Here is a 27,201-nt window from a genome sequence, read left to right as displayed (position 1 = left end):
TTCCAGTTCAGTTCCAGTTTTTTTTTGTTTTTTTTCCCAGTAGCACCATATTTATAGTCCACTCTGTTGCATCTACTAAATTTCAAAAGATTTTTTTTTTTTTTAGCTTTTCAAACTGGATCATTGAAATGGCTCTGCAGAAATGGGAATTTTCGTCTTTGCAAGATTCCAGTGCCACTTATATATATATATATATATATATATATATATATATATATATATATATATATATATATATATGAATGGGTCAGAGAATTACCATGGCACTCCTGCACAAACAAGTACCCATGGTGTTACCTGCAGAATGACTGTGCTTAGCCCATAGAAAACGCCTGAAACACAAGGTCACACACAGGCACAATGCATTCAAAAGACTGAGATGTGTCCGTAGGCTGGATAGAGAAACTTCCACAGAAAATGACTGGCTTTGTTGGCTGTTTGGTTTTAACTGCAACAGTTCTATTGATAACTAGACTGCTCTCTGGATGGAGCACGAGAGAAACAATTGGACAAAAGGCTGAAGAGGAGATGCCGTGCTGAAAAGGAAAACATACCTTAGAAATTTATCAGCTGGTGAAGCATCTCCTGGTGAAAGTTCTATGTTTAAATTAAGAGTTACATTCATTTTTACCTTGGAGTGACTTTGCAGTGCCCCCTTAAGGCCAGCTCACTTAAAATTGCTCAGGCTCGTAGAGAGTTGAGAGGTCAAAACCGCCACCTTTCATGGTGACTGGCCATGAGTGTTATGCCAGTCCAGTGAGTGCTGAAATGTTATGTGCAATTAACATATCAGGGGCTAATCTGGGATATGTTTAGTCCCACAGGGATATTTCAGTATGCACAGCTACGGTAACAAGCAGCCTAGGATTCATAAACGTCTTTGTGTCTTTGTCTGTTGTAGCATACCTACATAGAAAACATTAATGCAGTAAAAATATTTGGACCAAATTTGAAATTTGCATACAAAATTTGGTCCAGAGAGGACTTATATTTCACACTTCAAAACAAAGGAAAAAGAAAAAAAAGGAAAAAAAAAAATCTTTTGGTGAGACACTTCCTTGGATTGTCAATGTTAAATTTCATGAACAGATAAAAGGCCCAGGAGGAGATGTCTTCTGTGCTTTGACCAAATGAAAGTCAAAATCATTGTATATAATGCATAGAAGAAATGAATGTATCGCTGTACCATTCCTTTTGTCTGAAAAAGAATGAAAAGATTTTCTTTGGGTCACATAGTTCAAAAAGTATAAAAATGCTTTTTGATCAGGCAGACTGACAGTTTGACCAGTAGGAGGAACAGTGGGAAGCAAGATGCATAGTCCTGTGTGTTATGGCTTTTTGCTTCCCAGACTTTTTGAGGGGAAAAATGCAAAAGATAATAATGTCACAAAAACACAGTGGGGAAAAAACAAACAAACAAAAAAAAAAAACTATGAATCCAGTTGCTTCATTTATGAAAATATCAGTTAGTGTATAAATTTATATTAAAATGAATTTCCATTAAATGAGTAGTTATAAATTAAGGTACAATTAGTATTTTTTAAATCTCAGTCATTTGAGTGTCATGCCCCAGTCTAAAATGTTGTCACTTGGCTTGAGGGGGCAGAACAATATGGGTAGAGATTAAATCCCCGCCCTTTAACATCTCTCTCTCTGTCTCTGTCTCTGTCTCTGTCTGTCTGTCAGTCTCTCTCTCTCTCTCTCTCTCTCTCTCTCTCTCTCTCTCTCTCTCTCTCTCTCTCTCTCTCTCTCCTAAACCTAATCATAGCCTCATTTCTCCAGGCAGTCCCCTGCCAAAGACAATAACACTCAAGAGTCAATCAAATTGGCCGGTCCAGATAACTGGTCCAATCGACCGCTGTCCCATTAAAGAAGATACATTTACAATCAATGTAACTTTACGTAGATCGTGGTCTTCACCTGTGGGGGTGGAACCCAATTTTAGCCGGTTGGAACCGGTCACAACATGTCTGTTTCCTGGGAAGCTGTCCATTTTAACATTTATTGTCTGAGTTTCACCGATGTGTGTCGATAAGCACTTAGACATTCGGCTCCTCCAATTTAATTTGGCGTCTGTGGTGACAGTCATCAGAATCCAGTAATTAGCACTGATAGCATAAGAAAATATAAATAATTAAATAAACATCAAACACTTTACAGCTTTACAGCTCACATGAAGAGAATAAACCCTTTGATTAGCCAAATAACTTCCCAACAGCACACACTTTGATTTCAGAAATTACATACATATCAAACCTCAAGAATCTAACAATGACAGAAAGAATTTATTTTGTCGCCCTTAACCCTGTCATTTAAATAGATGTTGACATTTTTAAAAGTCCAAGATGGGATTCAAAGCCTCCTGCTGCGTTAGTGATACACAAAATGGCTTATAATCTTCTCGGTAGAGATCAGAAGAGAGAAGAATTGAGGTGAGCTGGATAGTGGCCTCCACAATATTTTTTCCTGTTGGTAAACATGAGATCTGTTTTCTGAGTGGAAATTTGAAACGCAGCAGCTGTTTTGGTTTCTCAGAAACTTAGTTGCAACCTATGATAAAACAATGTAGCCTCTAAGGCTGAAAAGACACACAGTGGTTCACTGGCCATAACAATGCATAGACACCACAGTCAAATGCTTGAACCACTGAGCTTAAATATTTATTTACTTATTTATTCAAGGGGCTAGTGAGTTAGTTAGTGGTTCTTTAAGGAGAGAGAGAGAGAGAGAGAGAGAGAGAGTGTATGTGAGAGAGAGAGAGAGAGGGAGAGAGGGAGAGAGAGAGAGTGGTCTGTGTGTGTGTCTGTGTGTGTGTGAGAGAGAGAGAGAAAGAGAGAGAGAGTTAGAGAGAGAGAGAGAGACAGAGTGCGAGAGAGTTAGAGAGAGGTGAATCACTAAGTGTGCAATGAGTTTTAGAAATGCCAGCAGCATAGTCCAATTCAATTTACTGGATCAAAACAAAAGTAGTTCTCTTTGAAGACAGTGGGCAAGGGGCCTGGCAATTAGTGAATGAGTAGCATTTGATCCACGCTGTGTCCCACAAGGACACCAATAGAGCTTGTTGTTTTGCCACAGGTACTGCTGTGAATTGTGTGTATGTGTGTAGCATATGGGAGAGAGAGGGAGGGAAAGAGAGAAAGAGAGACACTGAAGATGTGTGTGTGTGTGTGTGTGTATGTGACCGAGAGAGAGGGAGAGAGAGAGAGAGAGAGAGGGAGGGAGAGGGAAAGAGAGAGAGAAAGTAAGAAAGTAAATGTAGTGGTAACCTGGAGTCCATAGAGGGATTAGAAGTTGAAAAATGTTGTATGCACAGAAATTATTTGGAAGCTGTTACTGCTGCAGTTTTAAATGTTTGGATGTTGATGTAAATGATGTTTACTGCATCCTTATTTTGATATTTCACTGAGTGGGTAATCTGTTGCAAAGCAGATCATCTAAAGCCACCATGGATCTCTGCAGTTGTGCTTCTTTTCATTTGTATAACTTTTTGTGTTGTGTCGTCTTTTTGTGCTCTGTGTGTGTGTGTGTTGTGTTAGGGAGTCTGCTGGTGTAAGTTAAAGCAGAAAACAGAGAAAGCACAACCACCCAAATTATGAATGAATGAATGAATGAATGAATGAATGAATGAATGAATGAATGAACGAACGAACGAACGAATGAATGAACGAACGAACGAATGAAGCCCGGTGGTTACAGAAAGTTTAGAGAGTTTCTCCAGACACATACTGTCACTGAGAGCAGACACATGTTAAGCCATGGAATGATACAGACAGACTGCCTTAATGTCTTAGACAGATCCTTAGTATTTTTGTATATAAAACTGTAGGAAATCATTTTTTACCACATCCATTTTATTGACTGCTTGTCAACAGCATTCGGTATTTCATACAGGGCGTACAATTCTAATGCATCGTTGCTCGTTATATGAATGTGTTGGATTTTTATGACAGTTTATGATGAGCTAACACCATGAAGTAAGCCCTCAAAGGCAAGATTTTCAGATTTTCTTTAATGATGCAGTCAGCTTCCACCAAAAGATGATGAGGACCTCATAAATTGTACAATGTTTTATGGACAGGTCATAAGGCAGAATGCGGCTGCTTTCAAATGACGCGTGATCCGTCAATGTTTTATCCTAATGATGAGAATACGAGCATATAAGCTATTTATGGTTGTCTCATAAGTTATTATGGTCCACATTAAGCATTGCAGTATTGGAAATAACTTCTTCCTTACATGATTACATATAAATGCAATGTTACAGTCAAGCAAACCCAATGTGACGCACATTTGTTTGCTACATCTACAGATGACAAGTCAAACTGAATTAGTCTAAATTAAAAGAAGAAGGGAAAAAAATAGTCTATATAGTCTGTCATTCAGTGACACCCCACAGGGGAGACCAGTTTCTTAAGAGCTTAAGTTATTTATTTATTTTTTATTCATATATTTATTTATTGACAGTTATAAACCTGTAAGTTTAGTTGGGACATTCTCTCCATTTCTGTTCTACTGGTGCCTATCGTGAAATTTGTCTTGTTTTGAGCATCTAAGGGTTTGGCTAAACATCCAGTGATGCTTGTCATATTGCTCATGTCAGGAAATAATTGGACAGTACTGATCTAGCTCTAGGAAGCAGTTGTCTTGTAAAGTACACAGTTACAAAATAATAGCATGTGCTGTTAAGCTACTTCCCATCAGGCTTTAAATACTGCCTTTGTAAAAATGTCAGCAGCGTTTTTCAGAAGTACTAATATTTGTGTCACACTGTTCTGTTATGATAATTTAATTAACTTCAGCACCAGAAACACAGTATTTGAATATCAATACATACGTCTGATAAATTTTCAACAAGTTATCACATTTATGTATTAAAATCTTTGTATTTAAGGTACATAAGATGCTGTCATTTTGCATATAAAATATCAAGACTGAGTCATGGCAAGCTTGAGTCACATGACCTGGGTTTTACTGTGACCAGAATCAGGAGATTAAAACGATTCTTTTCAAATGATTTGCTGCTTGTATTACACTTCTTTTCATGGGTGAATCTGTCACGGATGATTCGGCAAGTTTGCTTTGACTTTGTCCAAAGTATAATCATTACTTTATTGATCTTCAATTCTTGTTTATGTACAGGAAAAATTATGAATTACAATTAAAACGAGTACAATTTGTCAATACAGCAATTTCTTTGCTTTCGTGCTTGCGATTCCCCTCCAGTAAAACTGGGGGGTATTCCAGATAGCAGGTTTAGTGAAAACTCAGAGTTAGTTAGTAGTAAACTTCCTAATAGAATAGCCCTATGACTTCATTCTCATAGCAAAACAAAGCCGTAGGGCTCTTCTATTAGGAAGTTTACTACTTGGTGTGAGTTAACTAACTTTACTACTTGGTGTGAGTTTTCACGAAACCCCTTTTCTGGAATATCCCCCTGGAGACTGGAGATCAAGCCTAGTTGTGGATTAGATTTCCCTGTTTTTGGTTATTGTTGACTGAAAATCATTTTTAGTCCTGTACTCGAGTTAATATGTGTCTGTAAAACCATTTCTTAATGACTTTGCCCCATGTATGAACCATTATGAGACATTATAGTCAGTTAAAGCCAGTGACTTTCTGCCTCCTCTCAGAGTCTCTTCTGCCATGTATGAGAGTGCAGTGGTCTGCAGCTTCCACAGTCTAACACACAGATAGATCTGTCTGCTCAGAGGGAGACCCAGAGCTTGGATGAGATAAATTAGCAGCCCATTGTGAAATTTGGAGATGAGATGGGAAGCCATAAAAAGAGATGAGTGTCCACACATAAAAGTGGCAGATTAGATTAAACAGAGGCAATCCCGCTTGATGTGTGGAATGACTTTGACCCCCTCACGTTAGTTGACGCTCTCCTCCCATCTCTCTGACTCTCTCTCTCTCTCTCTCTCTCTCTCTCTCTCTCTTTCTCTCTCTCTCTCTCTCTCTCTCTCTCTCTAGTACTCTCTTCTCTCACTCTCCTCGAAATGAACCACAGTGGTTTAATAGGGGACCCATACATCTGCAGAAAATGGAAGTGCCATGCTATTTTGATTAAGAATATCAATTCGGCCTTTAATTGCCAATGCGCCTCCTGTCGGAAAGTGTTTTGGGTGCATTACTGTTATGTATTGTACCATTGGCCAGTCATTGCGATGGTTACACATTGCAATGTGTATTTGTGTGACTAGAAGCTATGTTTCATTTACAGAAATGCGTAATGAGTATTTTGAAGTAGAATATATCTTCCTGAGTGCTTATGGGACAGTTCAGGCACCATTTATATATGATACATAAAAATACTGAAGAGCCCACTTCATAGTTCTAAAAATAATTTCAGCAATATATTGATCCAGTATACTAGCTCTCAGTGATAAACAGTTTGGACAATGTTGCATTCGGTATGAAATATATATGTTTTTGTAGCATCGTTTGTGTGTGTGTGTGTGTGTGTGTGTGTGCGCGCGCGTGTCAGTTCAAAGTCTATATTAGATTCCAAATTACTATTCCAGAGGCACAAACAATAAAACAAGGTGAGATAACAAGTCATATTTATCACAGTGAAGTCCAACAAGCAACTATGAATCGGTTCACTGCAAATATCAAACTAGGGCATGAGCAGGGAGTTTCATCAACAGCAGTTCGGTTATGGACTTCACAGACACAGATAAATATTCTTTGGTTGTTTTTCTTTATTGCACTTATAAGTGCACATTCACAAACAAAGCAGTGCAAAGAACACAGACATGATTCTAATCAGAATGATCACAGTCATTGTTCACCGTATTCACGGAAAGTGAGCAAAGATTTGAGGCACTCATCAGAGGAACCTTAGAGACCCAAGCGAAGGGTCCTGGCAGTTTTGCCGTGGCTTCTGGTGCATGTACTTGGAATGGTGTCGGTACGTTCAATTCATGGTATATGGTCAATACCTAGTAATTCATTTAGTAATAAACTGCATGTAAACAGAGCTATTCTGATTGATTCCTGATACCTGCGGTACTGCATTTGTATCCTAACGGGGGTGGTCTCTTCCAGGATGACAGTACCCCCCACATCCACAGGGCATGAGTGAACAATGAATGGCTCTTTGAGAGAGAAAACAATGCAAACCATATGGCATGTTGATCTGACTCACCACATGACAACCCAGAAGAATGCTTAGTACACAGCCTTTTTCCACCACCGACAACAAAGCACCAAACAACAGAATTCATGTTCAAAAAACAAACAAAAAAAAATGAATAAAACTATTGTGTTAGATTGTGCTTGACATATTAAAGCATGTTACAGTCATGTTTCTTTTTTTTCAGATACCTGTATGATAGATAGATAGATAGATAGATAGATAGATAGATAGATAGATAGATAGATAGATAGATAGATAGATAGATAGGCACTCAGATCAGTATTAGAAGTCTATACACATTTTGTTTTATTGGATATAAACCTTACATGTAACAATACTATAGACCAGTGGGGTATATCTCTGGAGCTCATCTGCCATTGCTTGGCATTACCCAGACTGTGCACTTGGTCAGTTTAATTTATGGTCTCATTTTCCATTTCTTCGCTCTTCACACAATTTTTGAATTGAAAAGAGAAATGATAAAAATGAAAAAAAAAAGACAGTGCTTTAGAGCCTCTGAGAGTGTTTTTCAGAGGAAGTTTCAGTCAGAAACCACTTTATGGGAGTGAAGGAATTAATTTTGACTTGTCAATCATCAGGCGAACAAGATGAGTGGTTGGAGACCGCAGCCATCAATCACTTAACTTTCCCTGCTGGTAAAATCAGTCTTTTTGCAGCTCCTAAACCACCTCATACAGAGCTGACAATCTCCTGCAACAAAAATGCTGAGTCATGAGAGCTCTGGAGCTTTATAAACTCTTATAAAGTGTTTATAAATGCATCTTTTTAGATCTCAGACTTTCTTTCTCTGGTTTTTCAGTCCGACCAGACATAATTAATTCTTCTGATAATAGCATTAATGCCTGCTCCATAGCATGCAGTGGTTTGTGCCCATATTTTTTTCCCTATATTGTGTGACGGAGGGGCGGTATGGTGGCACAGTGGGTAGCACTGTCACCTCACAGCAAGAAGGTCCTGGGTTCGATTGCTGGGCGGCCAGAGTCCTTTATGTGTGGAGTTTTCATGTCCATGTCTGAGTGGGTTTTCTACAACAGTCCATGTAAGTCAGGCGAATTGGAGATACTAAATTGCCCATAGCTGTGAATGTGTTTGTCTGTGTGTCTGCCCTGCGATGGACTGGCGACCTGTCCAGGGTGTTTCCCCGCGTTTTGCCCAGTGAGTGCTGGGATAGTCTCCAGGACCCCCGCGACCCTAATTAGGATAAACAGCTTAGGTATCTCAAACCACAGTCATTAACCGCTCAGCTTGTAGAAGACTGAAAGCCCCAAATTACTTTGAAGTTTAAATTTTTTTTTTGTTTGTTTGTTTGTTTTTTTTTGGGGGGGGGGGTATAGAGGGACTTATGCAGCCATTCTTAAAAGAGAATATGGCAGATTCAGCGTATGACTACATTCCAAATTGATCTGATAGCCATCACCTCCTTAAAGTATGAGTGCCATTGTAACAAAAGCTTATCAATTTAACGGCAAATTTCAAGTCTGGTTTGGCCTTCCAGTGAATTCCAGACCGGTTTCATTTTTGTCTGGACATCCAGGAACATTCCTTAGAGAATATTCATGTCATTCTCTCTTGCTTTCTCTAAGGACCTTCTGTGGCACCGTCACAAGTCCGCTGTACTTAGAATCAAACTGTAGAGTGAGGCAGAGTCTTGTAAATAATGCAGCACATATGCATGTACCGAATATGTCAAGTGAAGAGGACAGGGCCTCCGCTTTCCAACCAAGAGAATAGCAGTATGGAAGAAAGCGTAGCAGGGTTCTTGCACACTGGGAATACTCTGAAAAATGGAGCACGTTTATTGTGATTTTTAAGTTCAAAGCCTTTTTGAACAACTCTTTCTATGGCCTCCCTGCCTTTTCCCTTTTATTAAAAGGTTGGTACAGTGAGAGTGGGTATTGTGAGAAAAGTGTGCAAAGTCTTTAGATGGAGTTGAATGAAGAAGGAATGAAAGTGGAAAAGAAACCATGAAAAGAACATGGACATCCTTATGGGTGAAACTGCAGAGAGATATCCTCTTTGCTTGCTTTAGGCAGAATGGAACCAAGGTCGAGGATTCCAGTGAATGATTTATTTTAGTATTATTATTATTATTATTATTATTATTATTATTATTATTATTTGCATTTTAATTTTTCTTTTTTTTCTTTTTTTTTCTTTAGCTTTTAAGGGAGTTGTTGCAGTGTGTCAGTCTCTTAGTTTGTTCAGCACTGACAAGAACATGTTGCAACTACTACAAATTTTAAGCATATTCTTGTTATTATTATTTTTAAAGTGATAAGCCAAATTTATAAAACTATTAAAACTTTTAAATGAATCGTTAACACGTTGGGGATTTTGTCACGAACGGTGTGAGTAATCTTTTATGACTCACCTTCATATGACCAGTGCATCAGTCACTCTCTGCTCGGCTGGCTGGCTGGCGCTTTGGTCTGGACTTACTGCCTTTGGATATCTGCTTAGTCTAACAATAAGTGGCAGCATCCCTTCAGCGTTCATGAACTAATTCAATGTAACATGTTCGTGCAGTCTGTGTTTGTCACGCAATGACATAATGTCAACACACACACACACACACGCACACAGAAACAGCAGTTAAACAGATGTTGTGTAAGCCCATAATTTCTCAAGAGTGTTTACCTGTGATCTCTTTCATAGACAGTTTACAACCAACAGGTAGATGGGTTATTACTGGTGGCTTTGGGATGAGGAGAACGCAGGGCATAGGGATAAAAAGGCAATAATTGTTTTGAATGTTGATCAAACAGCACAAATCATTGTCATTACACCGTGATTTAGAGATATGATTTACGCCTAGAATGCATTTGAGAGCATGGGGGGAGGTTTAATTACAGATTATTTGCATAGCCCCAAAGGTGCAATTTCATGGTCTGAATTTAGACTTTTGTGCTACAAAAACCTCGGCGTTTCAGATCACGAACCACTGTCATGCCAGGTAATGGGCTGCATTAAGCACATGTCTGTGCAGTCAGATGGCTGGTTGTGTGTGGGTGCTGATGGGTAGTTTGCCTGAGGCAAATCCATTTAACATCTTTTCATGTTCTGTAGGCATTTACGGGGAAAACAGACACAATGTAGTTACTTAGTGAACTTTCTCCAGCTTGAGAATGATGACATTGTGTACCTAACATGTCAGGCAGTTTCTGTGTGTGGATTTATGTGTGTGTGTGTGAGAGAGAGAGGGGGGGGGGAGGGGGGTGGGGGGGCAAGAGTGACAGAAAGTTCCAAACTGAACGGAGGCTCCTTTAACACTAGAAGCGCCGAGCGCCGGTCATTTGACCGCTGTGACGTCTTACTAGAAGCGCCGTGCTGGTTTGACCTACTTATACCTAGAAGCGCCGAGCGCTGGTCATTTGACCGCAGTGACCCAAAAAAAAATAAAATCTTTGCACTCGGTCAAATTTCAGGACCGTCCTTTCATGACTTTTCCTAGATTTGTGCGTTTTATCACCCGGTATCCTTAAATTTTCAAAATCGCCCCGGCACAAGCTAATTTAAAGCTATTTTGCTTCTAATTCTGTGAAACTGCTGTCAGCCTCGCGTTCCGCCATGTTGTTTCCTGCCTTTCAAGTCTGCGATTCTCTTTTCTCTCAGCAGATGGCGCAAGGGTTCGCTCGTCTTTATATATATATAAAGACTCTCGATAACTCGATAACTATAACTCTCGATATATATATATATATATATATATATCAGGGTTTTATATATATTAATATATATCGAGAGTTATAAGAGTCATACATTAATATTACATAATGTGCAAAAATGACGACAATTTAATAACTATGAAGCGCATTTTTGTTTCATGTAGGCCTAAATAGGCGTATCAATTGTCATCGATTTTTGCAGTAGCCTACTTGAACCGTGCGTAATTAGTCATCACATGACTGATAGTTCGTGTGTAAACTAGGGTTGCAAAGAGCTGCAAAAATAATTTACAGTATTAAAATGCAAATGTTTTGTAAAGCGGACAAACGTATAATAAACGCATTTTTGTTTCACGTAGAGGGGCGTAACTAATTATTATATGACCTAGATAGTGAGCAGGAATTTTGCGAATGCTAATTCATTCAATATAATAACACCCTACGCAAGAGACGGCACAGTATGGGTTGAACAAACTGCTGGCGCGAGAGTCCTATATCATGAGAGAAACCCCAGGGCCCACATGTTATGCCAAGGACAATATTACAAGTCCATTGGGCAGTTTAGTGTGTTTGACTGACACAGAAATGTGGTGAAAGATTCAGAAATAGAAGCAGAAACTGATCGAAATGATGATCGAAAATAAGTGCAAACTGCAGGTCTCCTTTATTTGGGAGGTATTACGGGCGGTAAAATCATAAACCCGGACGACTACTGGTCTGCTAACGTGGGAAATCCCATTTTCAGAGATGGATGTCTCGACAGAGATTCCACGATATCATGCGCTATCTGCGCTTTGATGACAAGAATGCAAGGGCTGCCCACCTTGTGACAGATAAATTAGATTTTCGATAAAGTATTGCTTCTTACACACCTAGTGAGAACATAACTGTAGATGAACAACTGTTCTCTATCAAGTTGTTACTGCGTCGTTTCACACAGAACATGGCCATTAAACTAATTTGCTATTAAATTCTGGGTGGCCGCTGACGTTGAAACAAAATACATGTTGAGCGCAATTCTCTATCTAGGGAAAGATGACATTTCAGCAGTAGGCCGAAAATTTCTTCACCTCGTTGGCACTGGCAAACAATCTTTTGGTCTACGTTGAAGGGAACTTCTGGGTTGGTTGACCAAGTGATTCATGACGCGGTCGTTGGGAGGGGGTTGGGATCACACCTAGGCTATTGTTCTAGGCTGTTGGTCGAATATCTCTCCACTTGAATTGGGAACACAAAACATCGAGGTACAACATTCCTTACTTGGACAGGCTGTGTAATAGTGGTTACAGCATCCCGACACACATGATAATAAATAACTCGAAAATTACTTAATCTGTTTATTTACTTAGTGCATTTCACTGCATACACTATCTCGTGTATCTATCGTGTGTAATGTATATTTTATTCTTTCTTAAGTATTTATTTACTGTAAATAAACTACACAGCTGTCGATTTACCAAAAGAAGGGCTTTTTCGTGCTGTAATTTAGTTTCAATAAATGGTAAAAATTCGGCCATCTTATGCTACGTTATTTATTCTAAAAGCCTACACACCTGACACAGCTTTGTTTACGAAAATCCATTGCGACGCACATATTTTGTAAAAACAACATCCATGCATATTTATTCATTTCCAAGCGGTGCCTACATTTTCTATTACATGTGTGGAATTAGATTTAGCTGCGACTCATGATAGACGGTGGTAGGCTACTCGTGGTATGAACTAGTTTTGGCCAAATCATTCTAGTGCGGGAAACTAACAATAGACTATGGCACTCTATTGGGAGGGGGTTGGGAGGTGTTACTCGCAGGTTGCTTGGCAGGCTAGGTGTTAGGCTTCTCATAGCCCACTGAATGCCTTGAAAAGTTGTAGTGTTTGCTTCTATCATGGCATAGAATGATCTGTTAGTTGTGGTAGATAATTAATTTATTAAAATGCAAGTGTAAAGCTTGATATGCTCGGCTGGGTTTATTACGGGGTATAAACGATAATTTCACGGAGACAGACGAGTTCGGAACTGAAACGCTTTAGTCTACTCCTCCAGCGCCACCCAAAGCAGTCTCACACTCTAAACTTCCACAAGTTTTGATTTACACGCATTGTAATTCTCACCCAATTACTGCTTGTCTTGTCATTCCGATAGGTTGTTCTATTGAGTAAGTATAGAGTCCAGTTTATAGCTTACTCCGTCACCCGACATGTCGCCCAACAATTAGAATGTTCAAATCTGTAATCGCTCCCTACAACAGTTAACTTACAATCACAATTGTCTCTGATTTTTGCACTACCTGGACCGTGCCCTTACAATAAATTAATCACTAGGGACAACGACGTGATCATTGTCAGTCGACAACTGAATGTTGATACAGTCGGGCTACGCATTTACAGACCAACCGCAGTCTAACTCGCAACGTGTGTGACATCCCGTATAATAAACTAATTCTCCAAGGTAGAAGATTAAATGTTAAAAAACAAATACTATGAAAAAGTTGCCTGAACTAGTCTTGTTCAGATGGTTTTCTCAGTCGAATTTGATCAAGACTTCCTCGGAATTTATACCTTTGAAAACACGGTTGCCATCAAATAAATAATCAAAACATTATGTTGAATGATGGAAGGGCTGGACAACAAACGTTGTAATGAAATAATAACCGACTGCTAACACTGAAATGAATGATACATTGGCCGAACGCGAGTTGATCTTGTAAGCAAACTATTTGCTTCGTGCAAGAAGCGCCATCTAGCGATCATTATGTGTCAGTAACAGTGTCCTTGTCTAATGACTCGGCGGTCATTTGACCGCCTAGCCGCGCTTTAAGTAGGTAAAACTAGCACGGCGCTCCTAGTAGGTAGTCACAGCGGTCAAATGACCGGCACTCGGCGCTTCTAGGTATAAGTAGGTCAAACCGGCGCGGCGCTTCTAGTGTTAACCCAGACGAGATTAAAAGGCACTGAACAGGTTTCATCATTCTGGTCTTGTAATGTTTTAAGTTTCATTAGTAACCCCATATTGGTCTCTGTTTGGCTTGATGCGTGATGTTAGACAAATCCAGTCCTACTGAATCTGCTAGAAGCACCAAGCAGAAGGGGATTGGGGAGATAATTTGGGATTGGTTCCCAGTCTGGATGTAAGCAGGCGGAATGCATCTGTGCCTGTGCTAAACTAGTGTCTGAAGCACATTTTGTTTTGACTATAAAAACGCAATATCCTTCAAAAAACAGGGATACTGATTCATTTATACATTTCAGAGTCAGCGGAAGGTATGCAGAGGCCATAGCTTTATCATAATGAAATATGTCGCATAACCCTGGCCATTCAACTGAGGTATGTCTATATTTCAATATAAGTGATGCCATTCTTTTCCCCTGACATTAATTTAATATCAGGGACCTCAAAAGGCCCATGAATTATGCAAAATAATTGCAGGATACATTTTACAAGAAATCGATTTCCGTCCGCTTGAGAAATGACAGTGTGTCAGTGCGAAGGATTTTTTTTTTTATTATAAAGGAGCTAAAGATTAAAATTAGGATCATTGAAATTACCCAGTGCCGCAGCTCAGTAGTACAGACAGGAGTTCTAAATGAACTCTAAATGGAGAGAATAGTGAAAAAAGGTTGTGCTTCTACATATTTCTGGATATTCTCTTGTCTCTTTTCTTCTGGCAGTTTTGTCTGAATTTTTATATAACAGTCTCAGGACCTTTCGCATTGTAAATATTGTCAGTACAGCACCTACATATATATATATATATATATATATATATATATATATATATATATATATATAATTAGAGAGAGAGAGAGAGAAAGAGAGAGAGAGAATTCTACCACTGAACCACCAATGCAACTGAGACTTTAACAGAGGCCCAGTGGACTCATAAATCAAAGTCTGACCTAAAACCAGGAGGGGGATTTTGAAAAGGCTAGAATGGGCATGCTGCACAGTGGTTAGCACTGTGGCCCCCAAGATTTCGATAATTGTAGAATCTCCCAGGGCTGTGGAGCCGGAGTTGGAAGCAAAGTTGGGTTACTGGAGTCAGTGGTACCACAAATTTTAGAGTTGAAGGTTTTGTGTACTGACTCCACAGCACTGCTTTATAATATGCTTTATGATATTTACTTATAATATTTGACATTTATTTATAAAAAAGCAGTGCTGTAGCGTTGGAAGCAAATTTGGGTTAGTGGAGTCGAAGTGAGAGTCGGAGTCAGTGCTACCATAAACTGAGGAGTCGGAGTCAAAGGTTTTGTGTAGTGACTCCACAGCCTTGGTATCTCTGCCATGGAAATACTAAAATTGCGCCATTGATATCTGTTGAACAGCCCTGCACGTGCAAAACTGGCACGAGAGGGGTACCTAAAGCGTCACAGTTTGAAGCATAAGCCCACTGACAAAGCTGCTGTATTTGAGGTGTTAGGAATGAGAACATGTTAAGTATGCACAGCCCATACACAACCACATCACCTACAAACCCACACACCCAAGATACATACACACTCACAGTACCCATAGACACTCACTACATACACATACACTCACAGCACATACACACTCACAGCACATATACTCACAGAACAAACACACTCACAGCACAAACACACTCACAGCTTATGCACACTCAGAGGATTATCCACAGCCAATTGTAGATTCACAGTGGGCCACTGTCATATCCCACTGGTCAGAGTTGTGACCGTTGACATGTTGACATCTCCTGTGAGCATGATGTAAGTGTGGCAGAACAATCTTATTAATATATCAATAACAAACCCTTTAAAAACTATATGTACCAAATATGATAGTTGTATCTGTACTGTAACATGTTTAATTTTACATGCCCTTATAGGACTCTGATGCAGACACCTTCTATCAGGGATGCAAGCAGGAAATGGCCCTGATCATGTGACCAGTTGTAAAAGCCCCAAAAAATGTTCAACCTATGGTTTCATTTATAGTTTGCCTTTCAGTGACAAGCACATCAACAACAATTTTACAGACCCAAAACAAAATTTCACTCACATTGTAACTGGCAGGATTCAAGGGCTCTTACTTTATTGTGGTTATAGCTGGTTATACATCCCATGACTTCGCTCTGGTGCTTGTTTTTCTGTGGTACGACTGCAACACAAGTGAACAAGTTCAAACTCCCATCAACAGAAATAAATAAATGAATAAATAAATAAATTAAAAATACTGAATTCAGTATTTGAGGGGTTTTGAGGTGCTGCCTTTCTCCCTGAGAAAAAATACAATAAACAAGCCCTCACACCTTTGTCTCTGCTGCATAATTTGTATTAAAACGGAAATGTAAAAGTTTTTATGCCTGTAGGTTATGTGGTGTCGTCATAAATATTATACACTCTTCAGAATCTACAATATTTCTCAGGTGTGTACAACACATCTAACTTGATTTTAATATAACAGTCAAACTGACCGAGCACCAAAGTGGGGGGATACAACAATGACCAGAGGCAGGTCAGAGTCAGCCAAAATCATTAATGCATGTCAAGACTAAGGACTGAAATTGGAAATTCATTACATCACAATTATGTTAATTGTTTTTGGAAGCTATTTTAGTGAAACAGTGACCATTTTGTAGAACGCAGCATGGTGATAAATTCTGCCTCCTGTATAGACATAAGCTACCCCAGACATCTGAAAAGAGGCTTTTAGTGAGACCAAGATGAAATGAGACGTTCCTCTATGCTCCAGTTTGATGGGGTGGGGGAAATTTACCTCAGTGTTGTTGTAATGTGCTCTTTGTTAACGACTTATCTCTGATAGGTTTGAAGCAAGGAACATAGACAGCATTCTTGAATGTGTTTATAAAAACAATGTGCAAACTGCAAAGCTGCTAAATAGGTAAAATCAGTATTTGATTCTAAAAAGATCAAATAAAGAGTGTATACCAGCGTGGTTTAACACTGGTCAAAGTCGGTTGTATCTCGAAATGAAAGTTGTGCTGTGTGTAACTTCGTAGTGAGGCCTGGCATGAAAATGTTTCCTCATAGGTTTTCTGACAGCACAAGTCATGATGGCTTGCTTTTTTTCCCTCAGTCCATCAGATGTGCGCATGGTTGGTCTTGACTTTTACAGAAGAAGTCAGTTTAGGTGATTTCTCTAACTTTGACAGTTCATTTTCTAAAATAAAAAGGAAGAAACCAATGTAACTGCTTTAGTCACTGATGGATAGTCAGGTCACTTACGAGAATAAAAAAGGTCACACAACTACATCTTGGGGGGGGGGGGGGGGGGGGGGGGGCATTTTGCCCCTGTCGGCAACTCTCTCTATTCTCTGATTTTTAGACTTTCTGACTACTGAAATGATTTTAAAACACCATTACCAACTATATGTAAGATCACCTTTTTGATTTGAGTTCCAAATATTAACCATGACTATCTGGCTATCATCCAATATGTCATATAAACTTGTAAGGACAACATTTCATTGAAACTCTCTTTGTGGATGGGTTGGTTAGATGAGTCAGTGCAATTCTTTGTTTGCTTCTTTCTTTTTTTCCATTGTTGGTGTCTGTGTTGTGCCATTTTAGTAAACAGCAAGATTATCTTAGGGGAGGTAACTATAATGATGCATTTAGAAAGTTCCAGAACGAAGCAGACTTTAATTATTCTAGGGTTGATTGTGTTTACCAAGAGCTTAACGTGTTTTTAGTCATCCAATTAAAAACCAATTTAGCCTCCTATTTCCACAAAGGAAGACCATTACTGGGCCTGGGTTTAGAACAAACATTACCTCTCTTCAGCATGACAGTTTTGTTGTTGTTGTTGTTGTCATTGTTTTTTTTTTTTTTCTTTTTTCATTTATATGGGCGTGGTCTTCCAGAGAGATATTTTCTGAGTACTCAGAATTATTTACTTCTCAGAGATTTGAAAATGGTGGACAGACATACCATCTGTTCCTGTAACTATTCCAATACATAAAATTGTTCTCTCAAAATGTTCCCAAGATGAAATTAAATGGCATTTCTCAACGCTTTTCACTAAACAAACAACCTGCAGAGCATCTGAAATGTCTCCAAATAGTGATGGCATATAGCCTCACATTTGGTGTTTGAAGACAAGGCTACCAAGGAATATACAACAGTTACAAATCTTTCCTCTGCATTGGGTAGTACTTCTGCTAGCTAAAGATGCCCCTTCCCCTGAACTCTGCCCCTGCCGCAGTCTCTCATGTTTATAATTATTTCTTTTCTCTTTTAGTCAGACACCATCCCAGAGATTGACCCGGATGATGAAGGAATGAAAATTAGTGTAAGTATTTGATGTTAATATATTTTGAGTGGCTTGGCTCTGGCTACGTCTAACTTCAAGTTATGTGCGCTACAAGAAGTATTTATAGCATTGCCCCTGAAAATGTTGACAAAAATTTAGAAACATTTTTACAACCTATATTTTTGTGAAACGTTTGAAGCTAAAAAATCTTCAAAGGCCGTCAGTCACTAACTGCATTTCTTCCTATCCCTCCACAGACAGTTAAAGTCCAAGGGAACGACATCTCTCACAAACTTCAGATATCCAGGGTGTCCAAGAGTGACGAGGGCCTTTACGAGTGCAGGGTGACCGACGCCAATTATGGCGAGCTTCGCGAGTACAAGGTCCAGGCTTACCTGAAAGTGAACGCAAGCGTCCGACCCCGAAACCGAGCCATCAAAAAATCATCCCCATTGCACCTCACGGACAAGAAACCCCGCAAGATGAGTTCAGCCGCAGCTCCGGAAAATGGCATGAGTTCAGACCAGCAAATCCAGTCCTCCTCTACCTCCAAGACGTCACAATCCAAAACAGTAAAACACAATGCAGGGTCAGGTAAGAGACTATCACTTAGATCAAATCCACAAGTCACAGACATTACACATGAGTACAGAGTAACAATGCTTCGGGAGGTTGTGTAGAGGTATGTGTAGAGGTGTGTGTGTGTGTGTGTGTGTGTGCGCATGTTTGTCAGTCTCATGCACTGGGTCTGAAAACCTTTAAAGAACTTGTCAGGCTTGGTTTCTGTCTCTCGACCTGCCTTTGGATGTATTGTGTCACCCATTTTGTGCTGACAGCTGTGCAGCCTAACCAATGTAAAACACTGATAAATTCAAAGCTCTCAGTGCTGGCAGAATGTGCAACTGCAGCTCAACATGGGGCAAAGCATTCCAGTTAATGCTGACTGGCCTTAAGTAGGCTCTGTAATAACCCGTGCAAATGATTAAAAGAAGGAGGTTGGTGTAGAATTGCATATCTTTAACCACAGAGGGAGAGAGAGTACACAAAAATGAATGTGAAAGACTGGAGTTTGCATAACAAATGCCAGATGCCAACACTTATGCTTTTAAACAACGCACAATTAAAAAAAAATCCACCATGTCTAAATGCTATTCGTGGTCACTCAGATCTGAAGAGAACATGTTATGTCCAACAGCACTTTCAGCATGGATGATCTTCATCTACACCAGATGACATGCTCGTCCCTGAACTGAAATGACTATGCTGGATTGAATTAGGTACAAAATGTACATTTACAGGAAGTCCCCATAAATTCCATAATCATTTTCTGAGGAAATTAAGCAGACTGTGGACATGTAATGGAAGCATAAGCCCTTCATGGCTGGTAGTAGCCAGTGGCAGCTGGTGGCCAATTTATTTGGTGAGTGCAGGACAAGACAGAAGACAATGTTATGAAAAGAAGGAAAAAAAACATAATCCTTCTTTTTTAAAAGTTGTTAGACATACTGTTGTTAGACAAATCACTGACAAAGACATACAAACTTCACAAGGATCCATCTTGCAAAAATGCACTGAAGCAAGCTAGCTCGCAATTAGCTAGCAAAAGGTAGCTTAACTGACTAGCTGGCTAGGCTTGCTGGTGGTGGAACTGCTAGCAAGCTAACGATAAGCTTCTTAGCTTGCACTAGCTTTTCCAGACCAAATTAAGTTTAAAAAAAATGTGCAGATAGATAAAAAATAATCCTAAACAAGATTTCTTCAACTAAACCGGAAGAAAACTATATAGCCTACAAAATGTAGGTTAAACACATTGTGTATGTTGTGTTGTGTTTCTTGCTCTTTATGAAGTTACCACAGCTCTCTTCAGTCACCACTCTCAAGGTCAATTCAATGAGTGATTGAACAAGTGAAAATGATGACTGGTTAACGAAGGCAATGATTGGTTGGAGAGTTTTGTGACAATATTGAAATCCAGAGCGTGCAGTAGCCTATTACATTAGGTAACCTCTGCTTCAGGGGAAGGACTTATTGTCACAAGAGTCCGTTTACAGGGGGGAGATGGGTAATGGGCAAAAATATCTATGGAAGCGCATTGCATTCACAAAAGAAAAAAAAATAAAATAAGGCACCTTATCTCATAATCTCATGAGAAAAGAGCTCATAATTACGAGAAAAGATCTCACAATTACGAGATCAGGAGCTCCTAATTACGAGAAAAGATATCGGAATTACGAGAAAATATCTCCTAATTATGAATGTAGCTGCCCGATTTGCTACAACCTCCCAATCTGCGGCACCCTATCTAGTAAACTAGAAAATTCTGGAAATATGGTGGCTCAGGAAAAATGCTGAACCTATTCATTCTAATTATATTTTTAAAAATTAAACCGTAAAAGTGTTGAAAGAAGAGCGCTACATGGACGAACCTAAAACGATTTTGGTGGTTTTCAATCCTGAAGTGAACTGTACATGCTTGCTGATAAACAGCAAAGTGCATAAACAGTAGTGAATGTCGTGCTTAGGCTACATTGGATCTTTGCAGAACAACACAGTACAGTACTTTAATAACATTATTAGAATTACAGGCTAACACTCCTTCTCTGAGTGAATACACTGTGCATTTTTTGCGCTGTAAAATGTTACAGCACAGATCTGGCATTACCGGCAGCGAATTTTCAAAAGGTAGTTTGGCAGGGGAAGACTCATTAATGTTCATAAAAAAAAAAAACCGTTACCTGAACGTTGTATCGCCCAAACAGGTTAGCGCTTCTTTTATGAATATTAATAAGTCTTCCCCTGCCACAGTACACATAACTAAATTTTTTTCTTTTTTTTTTTTTTTTTGTGCACTGTTTCACCTGTAGTCTTAGAGAAGCCTCCACTCCTAGTAACATAAAGATTTAAACTCAGTATTAGTGAAATTAAAAAAAAAGAGAGAGAAAAGAATAGAATAGAATAGAATAATTGTGGAAATAATTCTGTACCATTCTAATCGTTTACCTCTTTTGTTGTGTAAAGACTATGTTACATCATTCAAGTTTCCAAACTATTGTTTAAGTACAGAGCTCTGTCCCATGTCAACCAAAGCAGTAACAACTGTTTACCCTTTCATATCGAACCATGCTGGTGTGAGGAGCCTAACATATTTTAAATAATGTATGTTTACTTTAGGGCTATCCATCAGGACTGGGTACTGTTACATAAGATGCAGATAAATGAAAATAAATGATAATATGATAAATGATAAATGAAAAAAAAGACATCATTGCTGTGAGTAACTCAGCTCAGGAGACAAATTGCTTCATTTCATAATTAACATTTTAAATGCTGTGAACACTCTGGGTCTCATTGTGTCTCACGCAGCCATTAAAATCTTTACATTTCCATAATCTCTGCACATATGCATTTTAACCTCTGTCTAGTTACAAATTTTTACACTTCTACAAATTTGCAAGACTGCACACTGCATAGTAACTACTAGGTTACGCTGAATAACTACCAAACATGATTTTTAGAAAATATTATGATCCATATCCACTTTGCTCAAGGAGTTTGGGATTACTTTAGGGCATTGATCTTCACGTGTACCTGAAGTGCAAGCTGAATTGCATAGTGAGTTGGGATGGACAATGACTGCTTTAGAGTGTCTTTCTGGGAAAGCATTCAGGCATGCCAGAACGGTAAACAGTGAGGCAAGAACATTACTCCAACAGGCCTGAATGACCTAGAATCAACAGGGCATCTGATATCCACTCCATTCCCACTGGGAGAAAGAACCAGATGCTTCCCGCTGCTGCACGGCACTCTCTGCCACTGTCCATCCGACAGGGAGAGAAGAGAAAGAGAGAGAGAGGGAGGGGGTGACCAGTGTCGAATCCAACATATGTTGCCAAATGCATCCTCTTGTGATTTGTCTATTTTTTGTTACATTTTTAAACAAGTCAAACAGTAAGTTGTATTTTTACAGACTGACAGATGTCTATCCAGCTCATTAAAAGTGAGCTTAAGTTAAATGTGACTTATCATAGAGGAATTGATTGACAGCTCTCAGATAGTGTTCTTATTGCTTGTCTCAAAATAAGACTGAGTTATCAGTCTAATGTAAAACTTTAATTTCAGAGATTCACTTTGTCACTTTGTAAATTAAGTGGTCATTAATTGTGGAGAAAAAAAAAGAATTCGCAGTTCTTAATTATGACCACAGCAAAAGTTGCAGTGTGAAGTTATCATCAGGTTGAATAAGTTTAAATTATTTCTGTAAAAGGCAGTGATGGTTTAATTTTAAGAGTTGAAAAGAGTTGAGTTTCATTTTATAAAAATGTGTCCTCTCAGCCTAGGCGTGGAACAGGTATTGTATACCTGTACTGTAACCTAGTTTTGAAGAAAATGATCAGAGGCCGCTACAACAGAAAACAAAAAGAGGCCTGAGCTTCTTCCATTCCAACAGGGAGAAGAGAGAAAAAAATTAAAAAGTTGGAATATCCTTATTTATACAGAGGCTAGACATTGTATAATGTTGGAATGTCTCAGGAGAGTTTCCCAAATGTGCCACTTCCCAGCTTTACTTTTTGGCTACGGTGATACCAAGAAAGGCAGCTGTCTTCCACGGACACAGACACCAGGCAGAACAGAAGGGATGTGACTGTGACAGAGAAGCTGAGGAGAAATGACAATGAGTTTGCTTTGTCCCTGAAGTGAAGAAGTAAAACTTGGCTTTCACTTCCTACCCATTTTGTCTTACTCATCTTAGCCAGCAATAAGCATATATTAATGGCACCACACAAACAAGCTAATGTCGTAACACCAGGCTGCAAGCCAGGTATGCCAAAGTGACAGATTTTAAAAAAAATATGGAATTCAGTGACTAAGAAGAATAAATTTCCTATCAACTGAATGAATATATCAAACTGTTTTTCAAGGATGATGATGCTGTAGTTTCACATGTGGCTTGTACTTCTTACATATGCCCTTACCATAGTTGGTACATTGTCACCTTTCATTAAGATTCATATACTTACACCTAAATGCATTGATATTCATTTACAAGATACATTTTAGTCTTATAAGTGAAATTCTAATATCATCTGTCTATCAGCTATCTAGGTTTACTAACAAAGAGTTACCATCAGTGGATTACATGGTAACTGTGAGGGTGTAAATATGTTTCCCAAAATACTTTCCCCTCATTATTTTAGCCAGAGCACCTATGGAGAAAATTCTGAGGCAAAACTTTTCTCAACTCAACCTTGTTACTAATTAACGACTTCATTACCTAATTATACATTCTAACATCATGATGTGGCTTATGTCTGCCTGATTGCTAATTGGTTTTGGTATGGGTATAAATTTATAGCGGCGAAGCTTCATCAGCAAGTCCAAAGTGCATTTCCACTCCGAGAGAGTCGAATGAAAAGGGGGAACCTGTAGGAGTGATTAATTATTCTCGGCAGGAGGAGGATGAGGAGGAGGAGGAGGAAGATTATGCCCTGGCCTGCCATGATTACTTCTCCTCTGTGGTGGCTCCTGTTCACTTGATCACCGCAGGCCAAATGAAATCTGGCAGCGGGGAACAGAGGGTCAGAAGCCTCCATCTCTCTCTCTCTCTCTCTCTCTCTCTCTCTCTCTCTCTCTCTCTCTCGTTCTCTCTCTCCCAATACAATTCACCTCTTAGAAGACTGGTATGCTTAGTCTGGTGCAAAATAAAGAAAAAAAAATTAAGAAAAAAAGAAGGAAAAAAAACCCACAGTAAATGTCACTGTGATTGAGTGAATATTTCATATTCGATTTCCTGTGAATGTTGCCTTGGTTTGAAGAGTATACAACCCAGTTTAAACCCTTTCCCCGTTCTTCCTCTCCTCTCTTCTGCACTGGGTGTAGACATCCAACATGTTGCTGGCTCTGATGTTCTTTGATGTTTCTCTTGACCTTGTGTCTCATCTAACTCCAGTCTTCCAGTAGTTTTGGTCAGCAAACAAACAAACAAATAATTAAATGAACAAATAAATAAGAAACAACAAACAAAACAATCAGCAGGGTCAATGTGTGTTGAGCCCCTTAAATGATGTTTGCTGAATCATGCATAAGCCATTAAGTTATGTATAGATTTCAGGGCATAAATTTGTAATCATTTAGTCAAGAGATCCCTCCTTCCAAAGACTTTTTTTGGAACAACAAAATGTGATACAGATCAAATTCCCAAATTCAGTAACATGTCTAAATGTTTATGCAAAATAACACACATATGCGCACACACACACACACACACCCTATAGCTAAGAATTGCTACTCCTACACCTACTGGACAGCATTGCTTCATCAGGAATGTAAAAAGGTTGTCTGTGCACCATACGTAGAGAGGGTCTTTCAGTATCACGACTGTTAGATGGTATGGGCTGTTTTCTGTGCTTGGAAAATGCATTGAGAGGAGGCTGCTGCTAGGTGTGTTTAGGGTGCTGAGAGCTGTCCCTGTAAAGCCCTTTTTCACGAGAAGTGAAAGGAACAGTTTGCATCTGCTCAAATGTATGGGGCTGCTTACATTATCAAATTCTGTGGGTGTTTTTGGAGTGAGGCCCGCAGAGTTTTACATTTGGAAGAATGAGAGTTTCATTTATTTCTCTTTTTTTCTGCATGCTTGTTTGTTTGTTTGTGTGTGTGTGTGTGTGTGTGTGTGTGTGTGTGTGGGAGAGAGGGGGAGTTTTGTATTATTCAACACCACAAGGGGAATGCATTAATAATGCATGTTTATCATAGTTTTTATCATAGTTTCTCACATTTCTCACATACAGAAAAAAGGCTAAAATATGAACGTTTATATAATCACCTCACATTCTCCACAACAACAAATCTTCAGTTCTTACTTGACTAAGATACAAAATCTTTTGGATATTTTATGCTGGATATTTTCAGTTTGATTAGTTAGTTAATCATTTGCTTTATAAATGCCATGAAGGACTTTATATTTTAAGTCTTGTTTCCCAGGCCAGGATTGTAAGTTGTCCTGTTTTATCTTGCATTTCAATTAGAAATTCTTCATCCATAACAAACTTGAAAAATCACTTATCTCAGAAATAAACACGGTGCATAATATAATTCTGTGTTGTTGCTGCAAAATAAGAGAAAAATGTTCTACAACTTCTTCCACAGGTACAAGGATAGCCACACCCCAGGGACTTGCTATCTTTCTTCTCACTTGTGGCTTTGTGAGGGGTGCATTGCTATAGTATATGACTTTTTCTCCGACATCACCATTCCCTTCTTAAAGCCAAGAGAAAATTGCCTGCTATTTCCATATTTCCATGGAGCGGACTGCACAACTGTCCCTTTTTATCGATCACTATCCTACACCCAATGTATTCAAATTGCCAACAACACAACAAGTACCTTGTCTTTTCCCTGTTCCGCAAAATCTTTTGAGGATACAAACTGTTCTAAAAGACATTCATTCCAACAGTACAAAACACCAATGGACAAGGATAAAGACTTCTGGGATAAATTTCACTGATGCATATGTATTTTTTTTTTCTTTTGTTTCTGAAGAGCATTTAATGTGCCATTTCTCTGGAGAGTCTATATTTGTGTAATATAAAAAATATATATATACATATATACATATATATCTACTCATTTGAGCTGAAACCCAGTGAACGCTGTACAGCTTACATTTACTCTGTTTACATGGGGAAAATGAGTGCACAGAACAGCCTCTGAGAGTGGAAAATAGAGAAAAAAAGACAAAAATAGAGAAAATTACATACGTAAGGCTCAGTTACATATTGTGACAAAGTTTGCTAATTGAATTCTGCTTAATTATTTGATTATTCTATGGTGTTTTAATTAGCATTGATGGTTGTTGATGCTAATAGGCTAGCTTTTTTGGGGGGGTGGATGTGGGGGTTGTACATTTTTGGCATAATAAATGTGAGCTCCTTTTCTGTTTACCCCTCCCTTTATTTTCTTCTTTATGACAAATACTGAAGGGCAATAAAAACTATTTCACACATCACGTGCCATAAACATTGTGTAATTAGCACATCTGAGCAGCCATGCCAGCATGTAATTAGCCGATTACTGGGCACAAAATTTCACACTGTGTTATCACTTGGGAACATTGAAATTTGATTTTGGTTCTCAGTGCAATGCTTCATTCATTAAAAGAGACAGTTTATTTAGAAAGATGAGAAATAGAGCGATGAGAAAAATAAGTCATCCCGTAAGTAGAGTTAAGGTCTCAATAAGAGGGTGCACACACGTGAAACAGCATTATTTGCTAACGGTTTGTATAGTCTTCTTTTTTTTTTTTTTTTTACCATTCAGTGGCATGCCCTTTTGTACAGTTTAATGGCAGTCCATAAGACTGAAGGTTTCATATTTGCACTTGGGTTTTTTTTGTTTGTTTGTTTTTAATTTTTAAGTATTGAATAAATTTGCCCCAATGATGCTTGTAGCCATTGAATGTTCTTGCATTAACACAATGCCTTGACAATCTGAGCTTTGAAAATCCAATTTTTCATCTTAGAGTTGTGATATCTATGTCAGACTCATATAACTTACCGTATTATTGTTTTCTCCCTCCACTTTATGGCAGAAGTGGCGTCTTCTATCATAGAAAGAAAAATCAGCACTTTTGAAGATATGACATTATTCAGAGCAAGCAATTTGCTATCAAAGCCACCACAAGTGAGATGTGACAAGAGCCCCACGGTTTCCACTGAAGTTGACACAGCTGACAGTTAGCACAGCAGACTGTGTTTGACAATTCCATTCTCTTTGAGGTCTCATGCTACCAAAGATATTTGAGATGGGCACGCTTCAGATGTTTACAAGTGTTACAAAGCTCCCATGTGTTATGCCAAATCAATATCCTCTTTTTTTTTTTTTAATTTGGTACGACCAATTGTACCGGACCCGCTCATGTGATTGAACGAGGAGGGGTTTAACCCAGAACCAAGTTTGTAAATGAGAAACCAAGTTCCAATTTCATTTTAGTTTTTTCGTTCTTTTTTGTCATACTGAACATGTAGTTTTAACTACAGTACGCAAAATTAAATTAAAAAAAAAAAAAAGAAGAAGAGAAAAGAAAAGACAATGAATGAATGTTAGTGCTGAAAATATAATTTACCTGAACAGCTTTTAAATCTAAT

At 38.7% G+C, this 27,201-nt stretch overlaps 1 protein-coding gene across 1 annotated transcript in view; it reads left to right on the top strand.

Annotated features, from left to right (window-relative positions):
- Positions 1-25,281, top strand: part of vstm2a (V-set and transmembrane domain containing 2A) — a 30,723-nt gene extending 5,442 nt beyond the window's left edge. Inside the window, exons 3-5 of the mRNA XM_030770184.1 lie at positions 18,050-18,100; positions 18,319-18,655; positions 25,205-25,281. Coding sequence (XP_030626044.1) covers positions 18,050-18,100; positions 18,319-18,655; positions 25,205-25,281 — 465 coding nt within the window. The remainder of the gene's footprint in view (positions 1-18,049; positions 18,101-18,318; positions 18,656-25,204) is intronic.
- The last annotated feature ends 1,920 nt before the right edge of the window (positions 25,282-27,201 follow it).

This window comes from Chanos chanos, chromosome 3 (assembly GCF_902362185.1).
Source record: "Chanos chanos chromosome 3, fChaCha1.1, whole genome shotgun sequence".
NCBI classification, from domain to species: Eukaryota; Metazoa; Chordata; class Actinopteri; order Gonorynchiformes; family Chanidae; genus Chanos; species Chanos chanos.
The sequence above is the reverse complement of the archived record's forward strand: the minus strand, read 5'-3'. Positions and strand labels throughout refer to the sequence as shown.